Source organism: Octopus bimaculoides, chromosome 8, assembly GCF_046866305.1.
Source record: "Octopus bimaculoides isolate indiv1 chromosome 8, ASM4686630v1, whole genome shotgun sequence".
NCBI lineage: Eukaryota > Metazoa > Mollusca > Cephalopoda > Octopoda > Octopodidae > Octopus > Octopus bimaculoides.
Genome location: NC_142935.1, coordinates 74,998,632 through 75,018,807, shown reverse-complemented (window position 1 = coordinate 75,018,807; position 20,176 = coordinate 74,998,632). Strand labels below are relative to the sequence as shown.

Genomic DNA, 20,176 nt, shown 5'->3' with positions numbered 1-20,176 from the left:
CAGTCCCAATGTGATATAAACGGTACAGAGTCTCATTCCTAACAGTCCCCAAACACTTGTGGCTTGTGTATAAATAACAAATCAATATTTTTCTACGTACAATTTCCACGGGATGAATCTATTGCTAGCAAACCATACTCAATGTCTTGCCATATTTATGCTCTTTTTTAATCCTATTTTTTCTTTTACAGTATAAGTTAAAATTTCTGCCGTGGTTGCATCTGCTATTCATCTTCCCTGGGGGAATCAGATATGCAGCATATATATATACTTCTTTTACACTTGATTACAGTTTTTCCCACAAATTTATGGTTTTGCACAAGAGATAGAAATTAATAATTCCCACTTAGCTCTCTTGCCAATTTCAAAATAGCAAGTTTCTTGATTTTTAAATCCTCCACAGACATTTGCAAATTTCTTGTTTAAAAATAATGGTTTATAAGCAATTGCATTTATTTTAACAATTACAGAGTGTAAGACACATTAACTATTCAAAAATGCACTAAAACTGTTCACGTCACTTAAACAGCTATTATTCGGTGTCAAAATCTTCGTCATTGTTATAAATATAACGTTTTCATGTATTATAGGTCAGTCATTATGTCATTGCCTAGTGCTCATAGTTGGTCACTTAACTTGGCATTTGGTTGTAATTCTCATACCCTTTCTTTCTTTCTTTCTTTCTTTCTTTCTTTCTTTCTTTCAGTGGAGTACTCTGTTGACATTGTACAGCCAAAGTAAGTCAAGAATTATTGATTTTAACGAAGATGAACTATCAATCCATGACCAAAGATGAGAGACAATTGGGAGAAAGGTTGACACAAACTGTATAAGGGTAGGAGCAGAAGTTGTCAGCAGTAGTAGTAGTAACAGCAGTAGCGACAGCAGCAATTGTAGTGGTGGTAGTAGTAGTAGTAGTAGTAGTAGTAGTAGTAGTAGTAGTAGTAGTAGTAGTAGTAGTAGTAGCAGTGACAACAGCAGTATATATAGTAAAAACCAATAAATTCTGAAGGCAGAAATTCTGTTATTTTTTACAAATAATCCTCTCTACTATAGGCACAAGGCCAGAAATCTTGTGGAGAGAGGTAAATCGATTACATCGACCCCAGTAGTCAACCGGAGCTTATTTTATCGGCCCCGAAATGATAAAAGGTAAAGTTGACCTCGGTGAAATTTGAGCTCAGAATCTAAAGCCGTAAGAAATGCCGCTAAGCATTTTGTCCGGCATGGTAACGATCCTGTCAGCTCGCTACCTCAGAAAAGAAAATAAATTATGGAAAATACTTTACAAAGTTGAGATGGAAATCACATTATGACGCACAAACATATCAAAGAAAAAGAAATTGTATGCGTCCCTATTGCTCAAATCGGATGTATGTCTGTTGATAATCTAATAAACTGTATCAGGAGCATGCAACTACATGTCAGAGATATGAGCGAGCTGACCACATTCGACTATAAGGAGAATGAAAAGATCATTAATGATCATGTGGGAAGGTGGCACAACATCCTACAGCTAACAGGTGAATAGATAACAATTTTATAACTACCATCAATAAAATGCCACCTGTATATGGCTTTCGGCAAAACCACAAAACCTATATCGACCATATCACTGGGCCGCCTGCTCGCCCTGTCGGTGTTGCTAACAATGGCAGCAGTCACGGAATATCATGTTTTCTCTTATAGATCTTATGCCCCCTAAACTGAATTATCGATGGGATGTCTGTGATTGCACCAATGAACTCCTTAGTACGATCAACGATTGCGACCACACATATGAAGTCAGCAGTTACTCATACTACACCAAAAGTAATATGGATATAGTATCACTGTATCAGTCAATTGATATAGATTTTGCTGTTAAGAAATGTGTGAAGCTGTCTATGAGAGTAATGATCTGGGTGTCTTTCTAGCCATCTCTTGTACCAAAGAATATCATTCTAATCATAACCTAGCAAGGCAGGTTGAGATACCAGTAGGAGAACTAAGAGTATCACTTGTTATGACAAGAAGTTTGATAGCGTTCTGTTTGTAGATGCGACACCAAATAGTGACTAGCTAACATATCTAGGAAAATCCTCCATGCAGCTAAACGATCAAGGTCGTCGAAAAGTCAGGTAGATCTATCAAATCTGTTCTTTGTAAATCTTAGCCCTTTGATAATGGCACCTATCAGGGGAGTGAGTCAATAGTTTGGAAGAACTGCTTTGATGCTGCCTTCCCACATTAAAACAACAAAAATGAGAACGTAGAACAGAAAACAAAACATCAAACTGGTCTTTCTATACACCAGCACATTCCACTGCCGTCGCCACTAACACTACGCCAACACAAAAAAATGAAAAAAATGACAACCTGAAAAATATAGCGTTCACGGGTTCGCCAATGCACTCTGTCAAATAGAAGAAATGATGTTATCGTTGAAAGGAATTTTAAAATGCGAAAAGCATTCTTGCATGATCTGGACGAAGTGTTACACTCGACATTCCGAAATCCATCCAGTAACAAACCAACCTCAGCAGAACTGTGGTATATAAAACATTTGCAACTAAAAGTTGGAAAACCTAACAGGCAGTTCAGCAGCAGATAAGTGCCTTGGACGAATTTGAGGCACTAAAACATAATCAGAAAAAAGTATGGCACAGTATATGTGAGACTGGATGAGCCCAGAAACACACCATAACAACCTTGAAAAGGGACGAACTGATCCTCATCTGAACATACCTAGGTCGCAGAATAGTAAAACTAAACGCCTTTTCAGTATAAGGCCCCTGAAGTCAAAATGCATGCCAGTGAATCTAGTAACAACAACAATAAAATATATCCCACTAGTTGGCTGAACAATGAGTATAGACGTCAGAAACATATACTCAAGACGCGTAGGCTTAACATCGATCCAAGCAGCTTTTGAATATCAGATCATATCCCATAGAGTATATATATTAACCACCAAACAGTAAAGTCTTGACATGGATCAAGCTTGCGTTCATGAAAGTTGGAAAAATGCCTCTCAAAAACTATTCCCTGACCAATGTATAGTCAGAGTTGCGCAAATCTACTGCAGCAGGTCACCAGAAGATGCCCTTAAAAGATTATGCATGGAAATAGTACCAGAAGTTTTCAGCGTGACAGCAATGTTGACAACCAGAAAAGGCTATCCTTGACTAACAACCAGGACATTAACTCTCACTTTGAAGAATACGTGTTTGCAATACAGGACCAGGAAATAGCCACGATGCACACAAGGGATAATGATGTAGATAAACCACATAGATCCGATAACCGATACAGCCTTTATGGAATTAACACAGAGGATGTCACTCACTTCATAAATAGCTATCTAAGGATGTCCTCACGGTATTATCTACTTATGAGACATGATGTCGCGGTCAGAACATTAGAATCTGAAAAAGAATAATTCTGAGGAGACAACTTCGACCTCATGCGATATACCATAGAGAGCGTGAGTAAAGGACCTGTCGAGGATGGACACTGACCAACGAAAAGCTTCCGATAGGGTCGACCAGTAATACTTAGCGGCTATTCTCTCGATAGCAGGTATCGGTCTCATTTTTTGCAGTTGGGTTGTTGCAATGAACGGCAACATCTACTCAAGGACGAGGATGAAAATAGTTGAAAAGTTCACACTATCTGTCAGCAGATACAAAAATGTAAGCTACGCGTAGCTGAAAGATCACAGATGTTTTTCAAATCTATGAACTCCACCGTACTGCGGAATTCCAGATCTGGAATTTTCAACGGATGTAAACATATGGGTAAATTACTGTTGGTGAATTGGAAAATACCACCCTCTCTGGATTGAGCAGACTCCACGACCCTATCCATTCAGCCTTATTTTGACTTTACGGTCAAAGATGGCATAACTCTAATTCTCCCCTGTTTTCTTTTTCTTTTTCCTTTTGTTTTCCGGTGTTTCCATCCTTCCACCTTTTACATCTACTTCTTTCTCGCCTTTTGTCATATTTTTTCTTATTCAATCGTGTTGTTTTAACTTTTTATGCCATGTGGGTATAACCCGCGTGAAGGCGCCAGACGTGTTATAAAATGCTGTCTGAGCCGTTTTCATCGCATGAAACTATACTAGCTCATAAAAATTTATACTGCGGTTATTAAACAATACACTCACACACACACACACACACACACACACACACACACACACGCACATACACACATACATACATACATACATACATACATACATACATACATACATATATACATATATATATATATTAATATATAGTATTAGGGAAAAGAACCAAGGTTTATGAATTCATCGATGAAAATCCACTATTACACACACACACACACACACACACACACACACACACACACACACACACACACAAACATATATGTATATATAGTTACGGTATATTCTGTAGGAGAGTACAGTATAAGCATCGTACAGTATAACCCATCGTCCAATATCCGGATATTTATTTGAAATACTTATTTGGTACATTGTTCAGAGTAATATTCTAGCAATTTAAATATCAATCAATGCAACGAGAAATGTATTAAATTGAAAGCTAACAGCAGTTAGGAAGGGATGAGACCTGTGAAAATAAGCAAAACATTGTTTTGAAAGTATGACAGCTGGTCACACGGATAAAGCGCTTGACTTGATTTGAATTAGCTTGAGACAAACTTTTATAAAGAGAATAGTTATCGTTAGTTCTATATTTAGATCTTCAATAAAATAACATAAAGTAACATTAACTGGAATCAGAAATATACTTACACCAGCCAAAAATAATATAAAACTTGACACTACGTTGTTGAGTAAAAAGAGTTTTGTGTATCAACATTTGTAGATAAAATCCTTCCACGAGAATCCATACTTGGCTGGCACACAAACCATATACAAACAAAGTGAACAAAAGCCGACACTCCCAGTGCTGTAAAAGAATATTATTATATTAATAGAATTCAAGAAAATGTGTGTGTGCGTGTGTGTGTGTGTGTGCGCGCGCGCGTGTTGTATGCTTTATTCTTTTATTAAGTCACACAAAAATGGCATTCTTAAACTGATATGACTGATGTGACTGATGTTTAAGTTTGAACATATTTATTAAACTGAAATAGCAGACTCAAAAGAAACTAGTAATAATCTGTAATAAGTCCAAAACATTTGCAAAGTGAAATAATTTATTTTGAAGTAAAAAAAGATAAAATTCTAGTGTTTCGAAGGGAATTTCCTTAATGAAAGTAAGTGAAATTTGAAATTACTGCTGGCAAAATCCGCCCCCCCCCAAAAAAAAAACAGAGAGGGAGAGAGAGAGAGAGAGAGAGAGAGAGAGAGAGAGAGAGAGTGAGACAGAAAGATGATAGTGAAAAATAAAGGAATTAGAGGCAAGGAGAGGTGACATGGAAGTAGGACGCCCCGATCGAAAACAGCAACAGCAGCAAATCTTAAAACTGGAAATAAATGATCACACACACACACACACACACACACACACACACACACTCACACACACACACACACACAAACAGACAGACACACACACACACACACACACACACACACACACACACATCCTATCCTGTCATTTACTTATTTTTGTCATTAAACTGAAGTTATACTGGGACATCGCCTTGAATCATTTTAGTCGACTGAATCAACCCCAGCACTTACTTTTCTGAAGCCTTGTACTTATTCTATCGGTGTCTTAGGACGATCCGCTAAGTTACGGGGATGTAAACATACTCATATCAGTATATATATATATATTTTTTGTGTGTGTGTATGTATGTGTGCGTGTGCGTGTGTTTGCGTTTGTCCCTCACCGGTATTGATTTGTATACGTCTCCGTAACTTGGTTCAGCAAAAAGAGAACGATGGAATAAGTACAAGGCTTGAAAATACAGTCACCGTGATCAGTTTGTTCGACTATAATTCTTCAAAGAGTGCCCCATCATACCCGTAGTTCAACGTTTGAAATTTGAAATGATTAAAAAAGATAATAATATAGGACAATTTCGTTCAATTCTTTTTACAACAGGCGTAAGATCCGCAGATCTTACCCTACACCCAAAATTACAGGCCTTACGCCTAGTAGTAATTATATATATATATATATATATATATATATATATATATATATATATATGTTTTACAAGACTAAAGAATATATTAGAATCATAATAGCAAAAGTATTATACAATATTGTACAAAATAAGATTTTTCCTTCGAACATAATTCATAAATGAAGGGATTAAAAGTGCAAAATCGATGACATAAAAGCATTAAAAAATCGAACACAATAACACACCTACTTTGAAAACACTACCGTATGTCTCCACATACAACTCCAGAAACAAAGAAGCACTTAACATCATTGTCCAAAATCCCCTAATACTCCATAAGGACCCCAAAATGAAGCAAGTTCTACGTACCCATAAAATCATTAAAAGCAGTAAACAACCAAAGACATTAAATAAGATCCTTACAAAATTCATTGTTAAATCCAAACTTCACTTGCGCCTCTGAAAACCTCATTTATGTAATCAAATGCTCGGGCTGCCATAAAAACTATATAGGGTCGACAAGAATGTTCATCAGACGAAGACGTACTGTTCACAGACAACAGATATTCTTCCCACAATATGGTCAGATATATCTCAGCGAACACATTGACAGATGTGCAGAACTACTGCAACTACTATTCCTAATCTTCCCATTATATCAATTTGCTATTTGGACCTCAACACAGGTACGACTAAATAAAGAGGCTAGTTTCCCCAGACGATATGTAAATATTATCTCCGTAAGTTCAAAATCCTCGACTTCAAGAACATCCTCTCTGTCTGGCGTGGCCTGAATTTAATAGTAGTCAGGGTGTGATGTTGCTGAAGGACCGTTGACTAACTGCTTTGAATGCGTAGATGTAGTGGGATGGTAATTCTGCTACTGTTAAAGTGGTTGCCGTTTTAAAGATATTGACATTTGATTACTTTGTACTATTGATCTGTTCTTCATGGCTGGTTACACGTGATTATCCCTAGCTGACCTTTAAGATTCAGTTGGTTCACATATAGTTCCATATGCTTACTACCGCTCGGACATATACACACACACGCGCGCACACAGACACACAGACACACAGACACACATACACATATACATATACATGTATATTCATGTATATATATACATACACGCACACATATATGGATATATACGTGCACTCACATACGTACACATATGCAAATATATGGACATACATACACATGCATGCATATACATAGATGTTCTTGTGTGCATACACACCTACACATATTTACTTATGTAGGTACATATATTCATGCATAGTAAACACGCAGAAAGGCACGCATACGTGTATATAGACATACAACCCGTCACACGGACACATGAATACGGGGTAAGGGAAGAGGGAGAGAATTCACTGAATTATTATTATTATTTCACCTTTCTGAATCTAGAACTTCGTATTTGGCGCGGTGGCAACATCACGGTATTTTCTCAGCGCGCTTGTGTACCAAGTTTTCGTTACTTAAAAGAATGCACAAGGCTTCCTCAAAGCACAGGTCACATACGCTGGCTAGTGTACTATATGGATGTGCATTTTTCATTATTGACCATTCTATTTCATATTTTAGTTTTCCTTCTTTTAATCTCCATATTAGGTGCGCTAAGTGATGTTGCGTATCGCCGATTTATCTTTCGGAATGAGGAGATATGATTGCGATTCCGGACCTTAAATTGGTTTTCGGAAGCTCGTATGTATGTGTACTTATGTTGTGGTGTGGTGATTGTGCACATGTATATGATGTCTTTTGCAATCATTGATTCTTGAGCGAACATGCAGATTTCTTGCTACAGCTGCAAATATTTTCACTATTATTATTATTATTATTATTATTATTATTATTATTATTATTATTATTATTATTATTATTATTTTTGCAGTTATTTAGTTACTTTTTGCTTTTGCGATGTTCCGGTTGATTTGTAGTGTCTGAAGTGTTCTTGATGTTATAGCCTGTTTTGTAGATTTCTTTTTAGCTTTTGCTTGAATCCTATTATAACTGTTGGGGTCGCTATCCATGTTTTTGTGATCTTATTATGTTTATTTTTGTTATTGTTCCTATACCCTATGTTCTTTTGATCTGTTTGTTCCTAGTCTGTGGTCATTGTTTGCATATATATTTCTTATTGTTGTATTTGTGTACGTAGTACTCCATGTTGTTGGATGTGGCGTCCGATAATTTCACAGTGACGGAGGGGTACCGCAGAATAGTGAAACATATTGTATTGAAAATTCATTGAACCACGGCAGCCAAAGTGATTACTGAGCTGAACCCCACTTTGCCGACAGAGTGTCAGCCGAAACGATAAAGTTGGATATAATGGAAGGGCTGCAATTGATAAAGTTCTCCCGTCCCTCATCAACACTGACAAGTGGACAAAATAGTGTCAAGACTATTAGATGTCCCAATAGAACAGTATCATCTGATGACTCACCATTCATCATTTTTCCTACTCTGGCAGACAACCCAAAGAAGCCAAACTGTTTGGCCCTTATCGTGAAGCTGTCTTGTGAAAATGTGGACGGCCACATCACGGAATTCTTTTGGCCACTTAGCTTATCTATATGGATTTATGCCAAGGATTATTAGAGTGTTTCGGCTGCTTATATCTATCCTATGCTACAAATGTTGTTCCCTGATGGTGGCGCAATCTTCAAGGACGATAATGCACTGATTCACCCGGCTAATGTTATTCAAAACTTGTACGAAGAATACAAAATTGATCATATATGTATACACCTACACACTATACATATTAGGAAATTGAAAGGAAAAAGTATATATATATTTAAAAGTGGTTGGTAGGTGTCGAACCGGTAGAGTCGTCAGCAACGTCGGCCAGAATGCTTTGTGAAATTTGTTCCTACTCACTGCGCTCTGAATTTAATAAAAAAAAGTTATCAATCCAACGTTATCGATCCAAAGCCGTCTAGTGGCGGAACTGTAAGAACGTCGGATCGATGGCTTCGTATTTCTTCGAGGTTTTTGCATTCTGTGTTAAGTTTTGCACTGGTCTACTTGAGTGGTAGACTTAAGCCGTCACCCGGTTTAACACCACTACCTGATATCTTGGATGCCTTTAACGGTGTCCTGTTTGTTGCGAGCATCCGCACTAGGATTCCGGCTTGAATATACCTTCCTCTCATCATCCCACTTATCTGTAGGCCATGTAACGTGTCATAGGCCCAACCTTCATTAGTGGCTACACGATTGAGAAAAAGAAAAAATTACGGTGACTGAGGAAAGATAAAAACCAGAAAGGATTATATATAATTTCTGTTTTATTTCCTCTACCTTTCCTTGTCTCGGTGGCACTGATCAGAAAAAGCTAAATCTATATCGATTCATAAATACAAAAGCAGAATCTTGCTAAAACAGTGTGAAGTTGGGATATTGTTTGTGCGAAATATAAGGTGGTATCTCAATCGTCCAGTATTCGAATACTTTAAAACATCTTCTATTTAGTATATACGTTATTGAAAGATGGTGGTGGTTTTAAGTGGTACTTTATACAAAGTTTATTAAAAATCAGTTTATAATTAACATTTGTTTCTTCAATTAAAATGAAAATTACCATACGACTAAGTATTTTCAAGTGTTTCTTCTACGTCTATCCTACTTTTCTTTCCTGTCATATTTTTTCTCAAACTACCTCTCAGGCAATTTTTCCATCTGATTTTTATCGACACAAACCAGCTATAATCTCTAGTTTATTTTGTATCTTATTTCTGGGTAGTAAGTATTCGTTTTTCTGCAATGGAAAGAATGTTTCCTTACCGGTCCGTCTTTGAAAATAACCTTGTCTCCTTTCTTCTGAAAGTCAATGGACATGGCGAACCCGTAAGTGAAAAGGTTCTGTCTGAGAACGGAAAACAATGACCGACAAGAAAATGCCAGGAATAGATTGATATGAAGAATATTGCTTTTGTAATGGAATCTCCTGGAAAAGGAAAAAAGAACGTGTTTTATTACAAATTTTTATAGATATAGATTACATATTGAAATACATTAAATATCTGTAAACTCCGAACGATTCTAAGAACGGTGCTCGTGTACTTTTGAAAGTTAATACCTACGGTACAGATATGAGTTAGGATGGAATTTCAGAGAACTGACATTCTGAATGCAATTCATTCGATAGGTTTCAATATTGTTTCTATCTATCCATATCTTGTTAGATATGGCTTGACCCGAAGCTATATAACAGAAAATGACATTTACCCAAGTTTGAATGCAAAGCGAACTCTTAGTCAATTAGCTATATTTCGCCTACCTTTCAACAGTACTAAATTATAAACAAAATAATAATATTGAAATATTACTAAGTCTCAATGGAGAACATATACTTAAATCATCAATGCCGCTACACTTATTCTGTCTCCGTAGTCGCTGATGATATTGTTAACCCGCCACATATTTATAGCTTTGCTAAAACTGCATCCTTGCCATTAAACTTTTTTTCTGAGTTAAGCAATTCTAGAGGCAAAACCCCAAAATACATTTTACGTATTAGAAAATCAACCTGTTCCTACACTGGATATACTCTAATCCTAAAAGCATTTGAAGCACAAATTCAACCCACATTAAACTACTGCTTACAAATCGTGGAATGCACTGTTGGCGTCTATAGAAAATCTGAAAGTAACCATGGTTACACAAGTCGAATATGGATTTGAAAATGCATGTTGATCTGCCAATATAAGAATGTAATTCAAAATATTACGCTAAGATCTTTTCCTTTGTTTTATAAGGTAAAAGTCATGTGGAGTCTTTCATAAACTGTATTAACTAATGTAAAATGGAGCTTTCTAAATCGTTAAAATCAGATATAATCTACAATTGTTCATTTGATATTTCAACTGTTATCGCTTAGCGATAACAGCTGAAATTAGTAGAACATCCATTTCAAAAGATGAACGTTTTTTTAACATTCCAAAGTTATACTATTGCAGTCACTTCGTTTATCTCTTGTAATTTTGATATTCTTTATTAATTTGTTTCATTATGTTAAAGAGCTTTAGGTTATCAATGCAACTCGGTTAACTAAGCAAACAGGAAAAGATATCCAGTCTCTATTTATAGATTAACTAGATATTGTTTCCATTGCAGTATGTTAAAGGTGTAACTTAATTCTCTTATTTTGCTATATTCCCTATTAACGCACAGTGCATGTCTTCTGAATTTCAGAATTTGTTATTCTTATATTATTGTTATCTGATTTTTCTCTTCCAGGAGTTATCTCGATTCTGCCCAGTCAGTAGCGTATAGCATAAATAAACATTATGCTGAGATACTTTCTATGATTTAGTTTCTTGGTGTTTCTAAAACTCACCACTTTGCTAGAGGTTATACTTCCATCCATGCCTTTACATCAAATACATTTAGAAAGGCATAATGTTAGAAGATTATATTCGGCTTATAATTTTCCGCCAGGAACTGATTGGAAACAACTGAATAAATATTATAACGATCAGAAACTGATGTGATGAAACATTCACGGAGAAAGGAATAGGTTAAGGAAAAATAATGATGGATGACATCATAAGGAGAATTTTCAACTCTAGGTGGAGACAATAGCTTATTGTACTCGGTAACAACCATTAAATATAATTCCCTTTGACTCTGCTAAAATCATAGTTTTAGTACTGCGTGTATAGTTGATTCATTAATCCCCAGTGTGTTGCTTGTGTGTAACATGATTTTATGCACTTAACAAATGCCATGTGGTCAATTGAATTCTTGTTTTACAGTGATGCCTTATTAAACTGACAAATTAAGTATTGCATATATGATCTTATTTGTCATTATAATGTCTTATTTTTACATCAAATTTGTTTTATTACAAGAATGAATAACTGCTGTGCAATTATATAAGTAATGAACTTTTCAACTGCAAGGGAAATCATTATCTAATGAAAATTAGATATTGTAACTGGGTGCTTTAAGAATACATACATACATACACATCACACACATAAACATATTATTAATAATTGGCAGATGTTACATAGTAACTGAAGGGCCGAGAGTTTTGCGCTTCGGCACTTATCACTTGATAAGTGCTAACGCAGGATACCTTGAGTTACTATGTAACTTCCGCCGATTATTAAAAAGCAACAAATATAATCATGTTTTGAGTTCTATTGCTCCTGTTTGGATCAACAGACCTATATATATATATATATATATATATATATATATATATATATATATATATATATATATATCTATCATAAATCTTTGAGCGAGGTATAAACAGTAGCCACACGACATCGTGAAGTATATTTGCTACCTAAATGTGGCTAACCCTTAAGGGTTGATGCTACTGTAGCTTGTAGCCCCATTAACCAAATAATGAGATGTGAGACCCCTCGAAAGAGGTAACATTTACAACGTATTTTATTACAGTTTATGAATTATAAAACATCAAGTAAAATATGAGAAAAATGTTCACCTGCAAAAGACCATTATCACAATCGCTACCAGGAGAGAGATCAACGACACAACATATCCAAAGTTTGTTAAGCCAAGAATATTGTGGATATGATTCTGCGCCAATACCTATAGATTTGAAAAGAAAAAATTATAAAATAAATATTAGAGTGAAACTCAGCACGTAAAATACAACAATTACATGTACCGGAAACCATTTTTCTAGTATAAGATAAAGTACAAGTATTCCCCGCGTTACAGCTACCTCAGGTTACAGGATTTCACACTCACGGAAATTGTAAAGTGTGACCATTAATTTCGGGATATGGTCTGTAATTTTGGACTTACGGAAACTTGTATTGCATAATTTAAAACTATGCAAATCCGTTTCAAATAAAAACATGTAATGTGGTATTCTAGTGTATTTTAATAGGTAAATGAAATGTCATTGATCCTAGGTCTATGAGTATTGACTCGAGACTAAACAGCCACAACAATACAATTGACAAGAACAATATAACCACTGCAACATCAACAATACCTGCCCACTACCACTAACATCTAAACTAGTGCACCCCACATTATTCCCACCATCAACCCACCAACTTTTGAATCCAACATATATCAGCATGTTACGCCAACACATGTGTGTGCATAAGTGCGTGTGTCTGTGTGTATGAGTTTGTGTGTAAGTGTTTGTGCGTATGAGTGTTTGTGTATGAGTGTATGTGTGTTCAAGCACGAGCGTGTGATACTGTGTAATTATGTCTGTGTGTGTGTGTGTGTGTGTGTATTTATGTCTTATGTCAGAAGCGCAAGGAGCGAATTGCCTATACGATGATTTGCAATAAATAAATAAATAAATAGATAAAAAAAAAAAAAGTGAAACTTCTAACGAAAACCTCTTTTCACTAGTAAAGGTTGATTTAAAAGGTTTAAGGAGCGCTTGAATTTGTACCACATAAAAATGAGTGGTGAAACTGGGAGCGCTGATACAGAGGCTACTAATTATCTTGACCAGTTGTAAAAAATGATTGTTGAGTGTGTGTGTGTGGGGGGGGGGGCTACACACCAGAACCAGTATACAACGTTGATGAAACTGCACTTTTCTGGAAGTGCATGCCGACTAGAAGTTTTATTTCTCGAGAAGAAAAATCAACACCAAAATTTAAAGCTTCCAAAAATCATTTGACACTTATTTTGGAGGAATTGCCGCTGGTGATATGAAATTAAAGCCCGTACACGTCATCACTCCAAAAATTCAAGGACTTTCAAGGATTGCACAAAGTTTAACCTAGCTCTGGTTTGGCTTTCGAATAAGAAAGCATGAATGGCTGAGAACCTTTTCAGAGTGCTTTGCAAACAGTTTTTGTCCTGCTGTAGAAAGGTACTGTGACAGACACAGTATTTCCAACAAAGCATTGTTTCTATTAGACAATGTATCAAACCACCTAGCGAACATAAATGATCTTTATGGTAATGTAAGAGTAGAATATATTCCCGAGAATACAACTTCTTTGCTCCAACTAATGGATTAAGGTGTGATAGCTAACTTCAAGGCATATTACTTGAGAAGAACTTGTAAACAACTTATGAAAGCTATTGACAAGGGAGATAAATCTAGAGTTAGGGATTTTTGGAAGAAATTCAACATAATGGATGCTGTGGATAATATAACTGAATCATGGGATTGAAGTGTAACTTTCAAATTTAAATAGTACTTGGAAACGTATATGGCCAGACTGTATCTGTGACATTGCAAGTTTTCCTCAAGCAGAAATTCTGCATTAATTTGGAGGATAGAGGATGATGTGATCGAGTTGCTAGAGACCCAGGAAGAAAGTTTATCTAACAAGGAGCTGATGCTTTTAGAAAAAGGACAAGCTGAGAGTACAGATTAGCCACTTAACCTGACAACAAAAATTACTGCTAAAGGGTTGATGCTTATAGAAGAAGGTTGGCAGTTTTTTGCTGATAATGATCCTAATCATGAACGTAACATAAAAATTACATGAGGAGCGTAAATGAGCTCAGTTCCTATACTGAGCTATGGAAAGAGATAATGCATCATAAACAACAAACAACTTCTTCATCTATCAAAGCGATGTTCGTGATAATGAACTATAAGGGATTGTCCCTCATTCTCCTAGAAACGTTCATTCCACCACCACGCCTTGCACACTTATCAACAACTTTTGTGGTAAGAGCGTACTCCTTTGATTTTACGTTTCTTATTAATTCCCTAATGTATTCCTTTTGAGATGATTTTGTGTTTTTATGTATCTATATCGTACCGTGTATATTATTTAATTGACACCGAAAGGTTGAAAGGCAAAGTCGACCTCGGAGGAATTTGAACTCAGAACGTAACTGTGGATGAAATACCGCTAAGCATTTTTCTCGGCACGCTACTGATTCTGTCAGCGCGTCACCTTCGGCCTCGTTGATAGTGGACTATTATTGAAGGACTCTTAATTTTTGAATTCCAAAAATTCAAATTAAATAAACCTATCAAAAATTGAATTTGATATGAAAAGTGTGTGCGCGCGCATACATACACACACCAGGAAGATCCCTGGGAATTCCAAGGTTATTAGAAGTTCAAAGAGAACCATTTCTCTTGAAATTTTATTTTTTCTGTATTACAGTTTGTGTATACACCTATTCTATAATAAGACTTGGTAGCTTTTATTTCTACACGAAGACGTGAACACGTTATAGAAAGAGCTACAATTGCCCTTGAGAAACAAGCTTACTTCTCTTAGCTATAAAAGTTATTTTGAAATTGTTAAAATAATGTATATAGCTAATATTTTAAGCAATATTAACTATGGGACATTTTCTATAACTAAAACATTTACGGTGACAAATTCATTATAATATACATATTTTATTCAGTATAAGTTCACTACTTATATTTTTAATGGATATCTCATTGTGTATTGGCGCTGTTCGTAAGTAATCTGAACTGCGTGGTAATTTATATAAATAATAACTATAAATTAATAATTTAGTGGTAGAGAAAGACACACACATACACACCGCACTACACACATGTCGGTGTCTTGTTCTTGTAATATCTGCGAATGTCTTTTCCTCTCCCCAGTAACAAACTCTGTAAATCATGCAGTATTTTAATTCTTTCTCATTTTCTTTATTAACATTGTCAACACACCTACTACTCTGAGTTACTTTTCTTAACACCTCAGGATTTCTATATGACAATATTAATATTATGAGATGTCTAAAAATGCAGCTGACCGTCACTCGTAACCGAGTATAACTTGGTAGTTGTTTATGTACTTCATATTACCCCAGACAGCTATAGACATTCTTTCTCATCGAGGATCACACGTGAGAGATAGCTGGGGAGCCGCACCAGTACCTTGCTGGTGCTCTTTACAGCTGAGTTGATTGAAGCATCGTGAATGAAATGCCTTACAGACACAAGACGCTGCTCGGTCCAAAAAGTGAATTCATCACTTTTTGATCGTGAGCCAAACACCCTAACCTCTACACCATGAGTTTTCACATTATATATATATATATATATATATGTAAAGGTGCGTAGTTAGGGTGTTTCACTCGTGAACCCGAGATCGTGGTTTTGATTTCCAGACCGACTGTGCGTTGTGTTATTGAGCAAAATACTCCGCTTCCTGTTGCCTCAGTCCACTCAGCTGCAAATGGATAACCCTGCAGCGGACTGTCGCCCCGTTCAGGAGAAAAGTTTGTCTGGGTTCAGACCGACTGCGTGGCCCCTGGGGAAATTAGCTGTTATCTCCAGCTAAAACCTTGTAAGTGGATCTGATAGAAGAAACGTTCTTTCTGCTATTAACTGGTTCTTCGTTCAATTTATAAGGCTGTGCTCTATCCGTTTTTTTAATTCATTAAAACATCAATAAACAAAAACTCACTGTGTCAACTGGAGTTATACAACGAGAGTAATCCGTCCAGCTCTTGTTTGTTTTCGGGCTACGGAACCATTCGCCCGTTTCTGTGCACCTGCGGGAAGCATATTCTGAAAAATTAAAATCATATCCCAAGTAAGAAAATGTTTCTATTTTCTGAAAGATCTGTAATATTTTTTTAAAATTGATCCAAATTATTGATACCTGGGCTGCTACTGACATCGGTTCAACTCTAAGATTATCACAAAATATTTGTTGGTAATTCAAAATAGTTTCAAATTTTGCACAAGGCCAGCAATTTCGATGCAGGGGCAGGTCGATTATATCAACCCCAGTGTTCGGCGGAATTTGAACATAGAATGTAAAGACAGACGAAATGCTACTAAGCATTTTGCCCGGCGTGCTAACAATTCTGCCACCTCACCTTGGTTATTTAATATAGATAATAGACTACCAAGGTGATTTTAATCTGAAGACACTATGAACTTTCTTTAAAAGAAGGTATTTATAATGATGCTAGTCGTTAGGGAACACATGCAATATGCAAATCTAACAACAGATGGATGACTAGTTTCAAGTTGCTGACTCTCATTTAGCACTGGCGAAGTTAGAATCAAGTAATCTCTTTTATTTAGATCTTACTTTTAGTTTCTAGTAAGATAACCAGTCTGATCTCATCCCAAGAAAACATAGAGTGATGTAAGTTACACTTCGAACTATGCCATCAAGAAAATGAGGAAGGCTTGCTTTCTATTTCTCGATAATTATATGTGTATAGCTATTCTTGTGTGAATATTTAATATAAAGCGAAAAAACAATATTTGATAGTAATAAATGACTACATATAATGCGAGTATAATTGTCTTTTTACACTTAGTTCGTTAATTTATAAAATACAGATGAATAAAGGTAATATATAGACCTACCGAATTTGTTAAACCCTATTATATATGAAGGGCAAATTTGTGTAGCTGTGCTTGAAGCGTGTGTATCGGTCCAACATGCAATGCCATCCCATGTCCGGTTGCACCACAGACCACCTTAAAAAAGATCAAGTATCATTAAAATTTGTTTAAAATTTGTTGATTAAAAATGCTTTAAATGCAGAAATTTACTGCTATAATGTAATTCGATATTTAGTCACCCTTTTTAAATCAACGAATAAGCCATTATAAATTGAACTGTTTACTAGTAGAACGGATTAAAAATATATTAATGTATTAACATTTAAAGGTATTACTATGATTCTGAATCACTAATGTCTAGTTTTCGTTTTTACTTACAAAAACGCAAACTCAATTCAGATTAAAGATACTCCTTAATATCAATGGAATATACGCGAACACATATCTATTGAAAAGTTTGAATAGTTAATAAAAATTGATTCATAGTTTAATAAATACAGTTTAAGAAACAATAAGAACCAAGTCAATATAGGCCAAACTAAATGTTGAGGAGCCTGACCTTAAATTCTTAAGATTAATATATTTCTCCAAGATAATTTCCAGTTACAAGAAGTAACTGAGATCTGTTTCTCATTAGATTTGTTCAATAGTTTTGCCATGAAAATATGAAAGAAATATTAATAAATGAAATAAAATTATGGAGAGTATATATGATCTGAATTCCAAAAGCTTTCATAATGAGTTTTCATGACTAAGTCGATTAAAAATTTTCTGACTAGCTTTCTATAAAGACATTTATGTAACGAAGTAAGGTCATTTAAATTGGCAGTTTTTCTAGACACATTAAACTGTATCTTCTGAACTTATTCTGTTCATGTCTGAAATACATTTTGCATTATTTAAGGGCTTTTAGTGGTTTCGTTCGTTGATAGTTGATGAAGTTAGTGTGTTCATCACACATTAATTTCATCAACGTAAGAAACTACAAAAAAGTACTTAAATAACGTAAAATATATTTCAGATAATGAATAGAGTAAGTTTAATATCATATTGATGAATTACAGCAGGCAAAAATAAACAAGATAAAATATAAAAATAAAAATTTAAAAAATGATTACATATATATCTGAAGGTGGTACTGTTGAAAAGAAAATGTTACAATTTAATTTTTAGTGCAGCAACGAAATAAATAGTTCAGTATATTTATCAACAACAATAATAACTGCTAGGCAAGGGAGCAGCCCTACTAGAAAGAGCAGCCAAGTCTCTTTAAAATCCATTCTTTAGTTTTAAAGAAAATGTTACATTGAACAAAGCAGACCAACTTATACTCAAAGATGAGATTGTCACTTTTGCAATGATTTTGGTCATAAGTCTTAATTAGGGCTAACTAAAGACCAAATTATAATTATCATCTACAGACAAAAAAAGAAAAAAATTCTTTTAGTCATGAAAGAAATAAGCGGTTTGTATTTATGTAGGACTAATACATTCATTTAACTAATCAAGATAATTCTTACAGAGACATACAGGGTTAACAAAAACGCGACTGTGAGGCAGTCATTTGTTATTGCTTTTGTTTATAATCGATTATATTGTCCACATGGAAGTAGCGAGAACAACTTATACTTTTATTGACCCTGGAACTCTTATCGGAAAACTATATTGTCGATTGTAGCTGCTTAGAGGAAGTGATTTGGATAGACTAAATCTTATCCAGATTTAAAGAGCAGAATCAATTACAGTGTATAAACTGTTGACTCAACAATAGCCCAGTACTTTCAGCTAGCGGTCATTCTCGACATTACAATGAAACTATAAAATTTCTATGAAGTTAAGGTTACTCACTTGTGTATTTTGGAGGATCAGAATTGATACTGTCAAAGCATTCTTCTCTGGCCTTTCCAATCAAAATACGCTGTTTCCTCATCGAAATTTCAGCAGCCTGTTCGAAACAACAACAACAACGATAACAACATTTTTGTGATTGAAATATTAAGGCAAAATGTAACAAGTAAATCGGGACCATTCAAATATCTTCATTATAATTGGTATAACTCGGAAAAATCAAACATTGCAAATTTTATGTTTATGTCAACTTATTTCACTTCAATTTGACCGCCATTTGCTTTCTTTACCAATTCAATACGTTTACGAAATGACGCGCGTGACTTAACTGTTTCTTCAATTTCCATTTTACTGAATGTTCGCTTGATTGAGACCTTCAGTGCATTATTTTTACCCTTAACTTATAAATGGAGAAAGACAAAGTGCTAGATATAAAAAATAAGCCACTTGGGGCTAGAAATATTGCAGAAAAACGTGAAATTCTTCGAGCAGGCATGTGTCTCGTGACGCTGATGACCTGGACTCACCTCTGGTATGTATGTATGTATGTATATATGTATGTATGTATGTATGTATGTATGTATGTATGTATGTATGTGTGTATGTATGTAATAAATAATAATATCTATACAAATATTTTTGAATATTTATTCATTTAGTATATATAATCCAAATAATAAGAAAACAAAGAAATTCTTTGACACATCTATAATGATTCGTTACAATTGTTTTTGTACCAACTCTGCTTGCAATGCCGCTTTTTCATTTTGCATCTCGTTTCCCTTACTTATACACTTTAAGGCCACAGAGTAGGTCTGTTAGCTAGGGTGTGATTTATGTTATCCTGTCACTTACCACACTACTCCCCCACCACAAGCATCATGAGCATCCTTATTATTATTTGATTCGCGGGCAATTGTCAAAGTGATCAATTTAATAGTTTTCTTTCCTTTCCGTCGTCGCTGGTGTACTTCGTTTGGTGGTCAAATAAATTTT

General features: G+C 35.2%; 1 protein-coding gene across 1 annotated transcript in view; it reads right to left on the bottom strand.

Annotated features, from left to right (window-relative positions):
• The window catches only part of LOC106884339 (calcitonin gene-related peptide type 1 receptor), a 107,267-nt gene that overhangs the window by 35,933 nt on the left and 51,158 nt on the right, over positions 1-20,176 (bottom strand). The window contains exons 2-7 of the mRNA XM_052969887.2: positions 19,181-19,277; positions 17,354-17,467; positions 16,434-16,537; positions 12,539-12,645; positions 9,862-10,024; positions 4,772-4,928 (exon numbers count right to left, since the gene is read on the bottom strand). Of these exons, the coding sequence (XP_052825847.2) occupies positions 4,772-4,928; positions 9,862-10,024; positions 12,539-12,645; positions 16,434-16,537; positions 17,354-17,467; positions 19,181-19,277 (742 nt within the window). The remainder of the gene's footprint in view (positions 1-4,771; positions 4,929-9,861; positions 10,025-12,538; positions 12,646-16,433; positions 16,538-17,353; positions 17,468-19,180; positions 19,278-20,176) is intronic.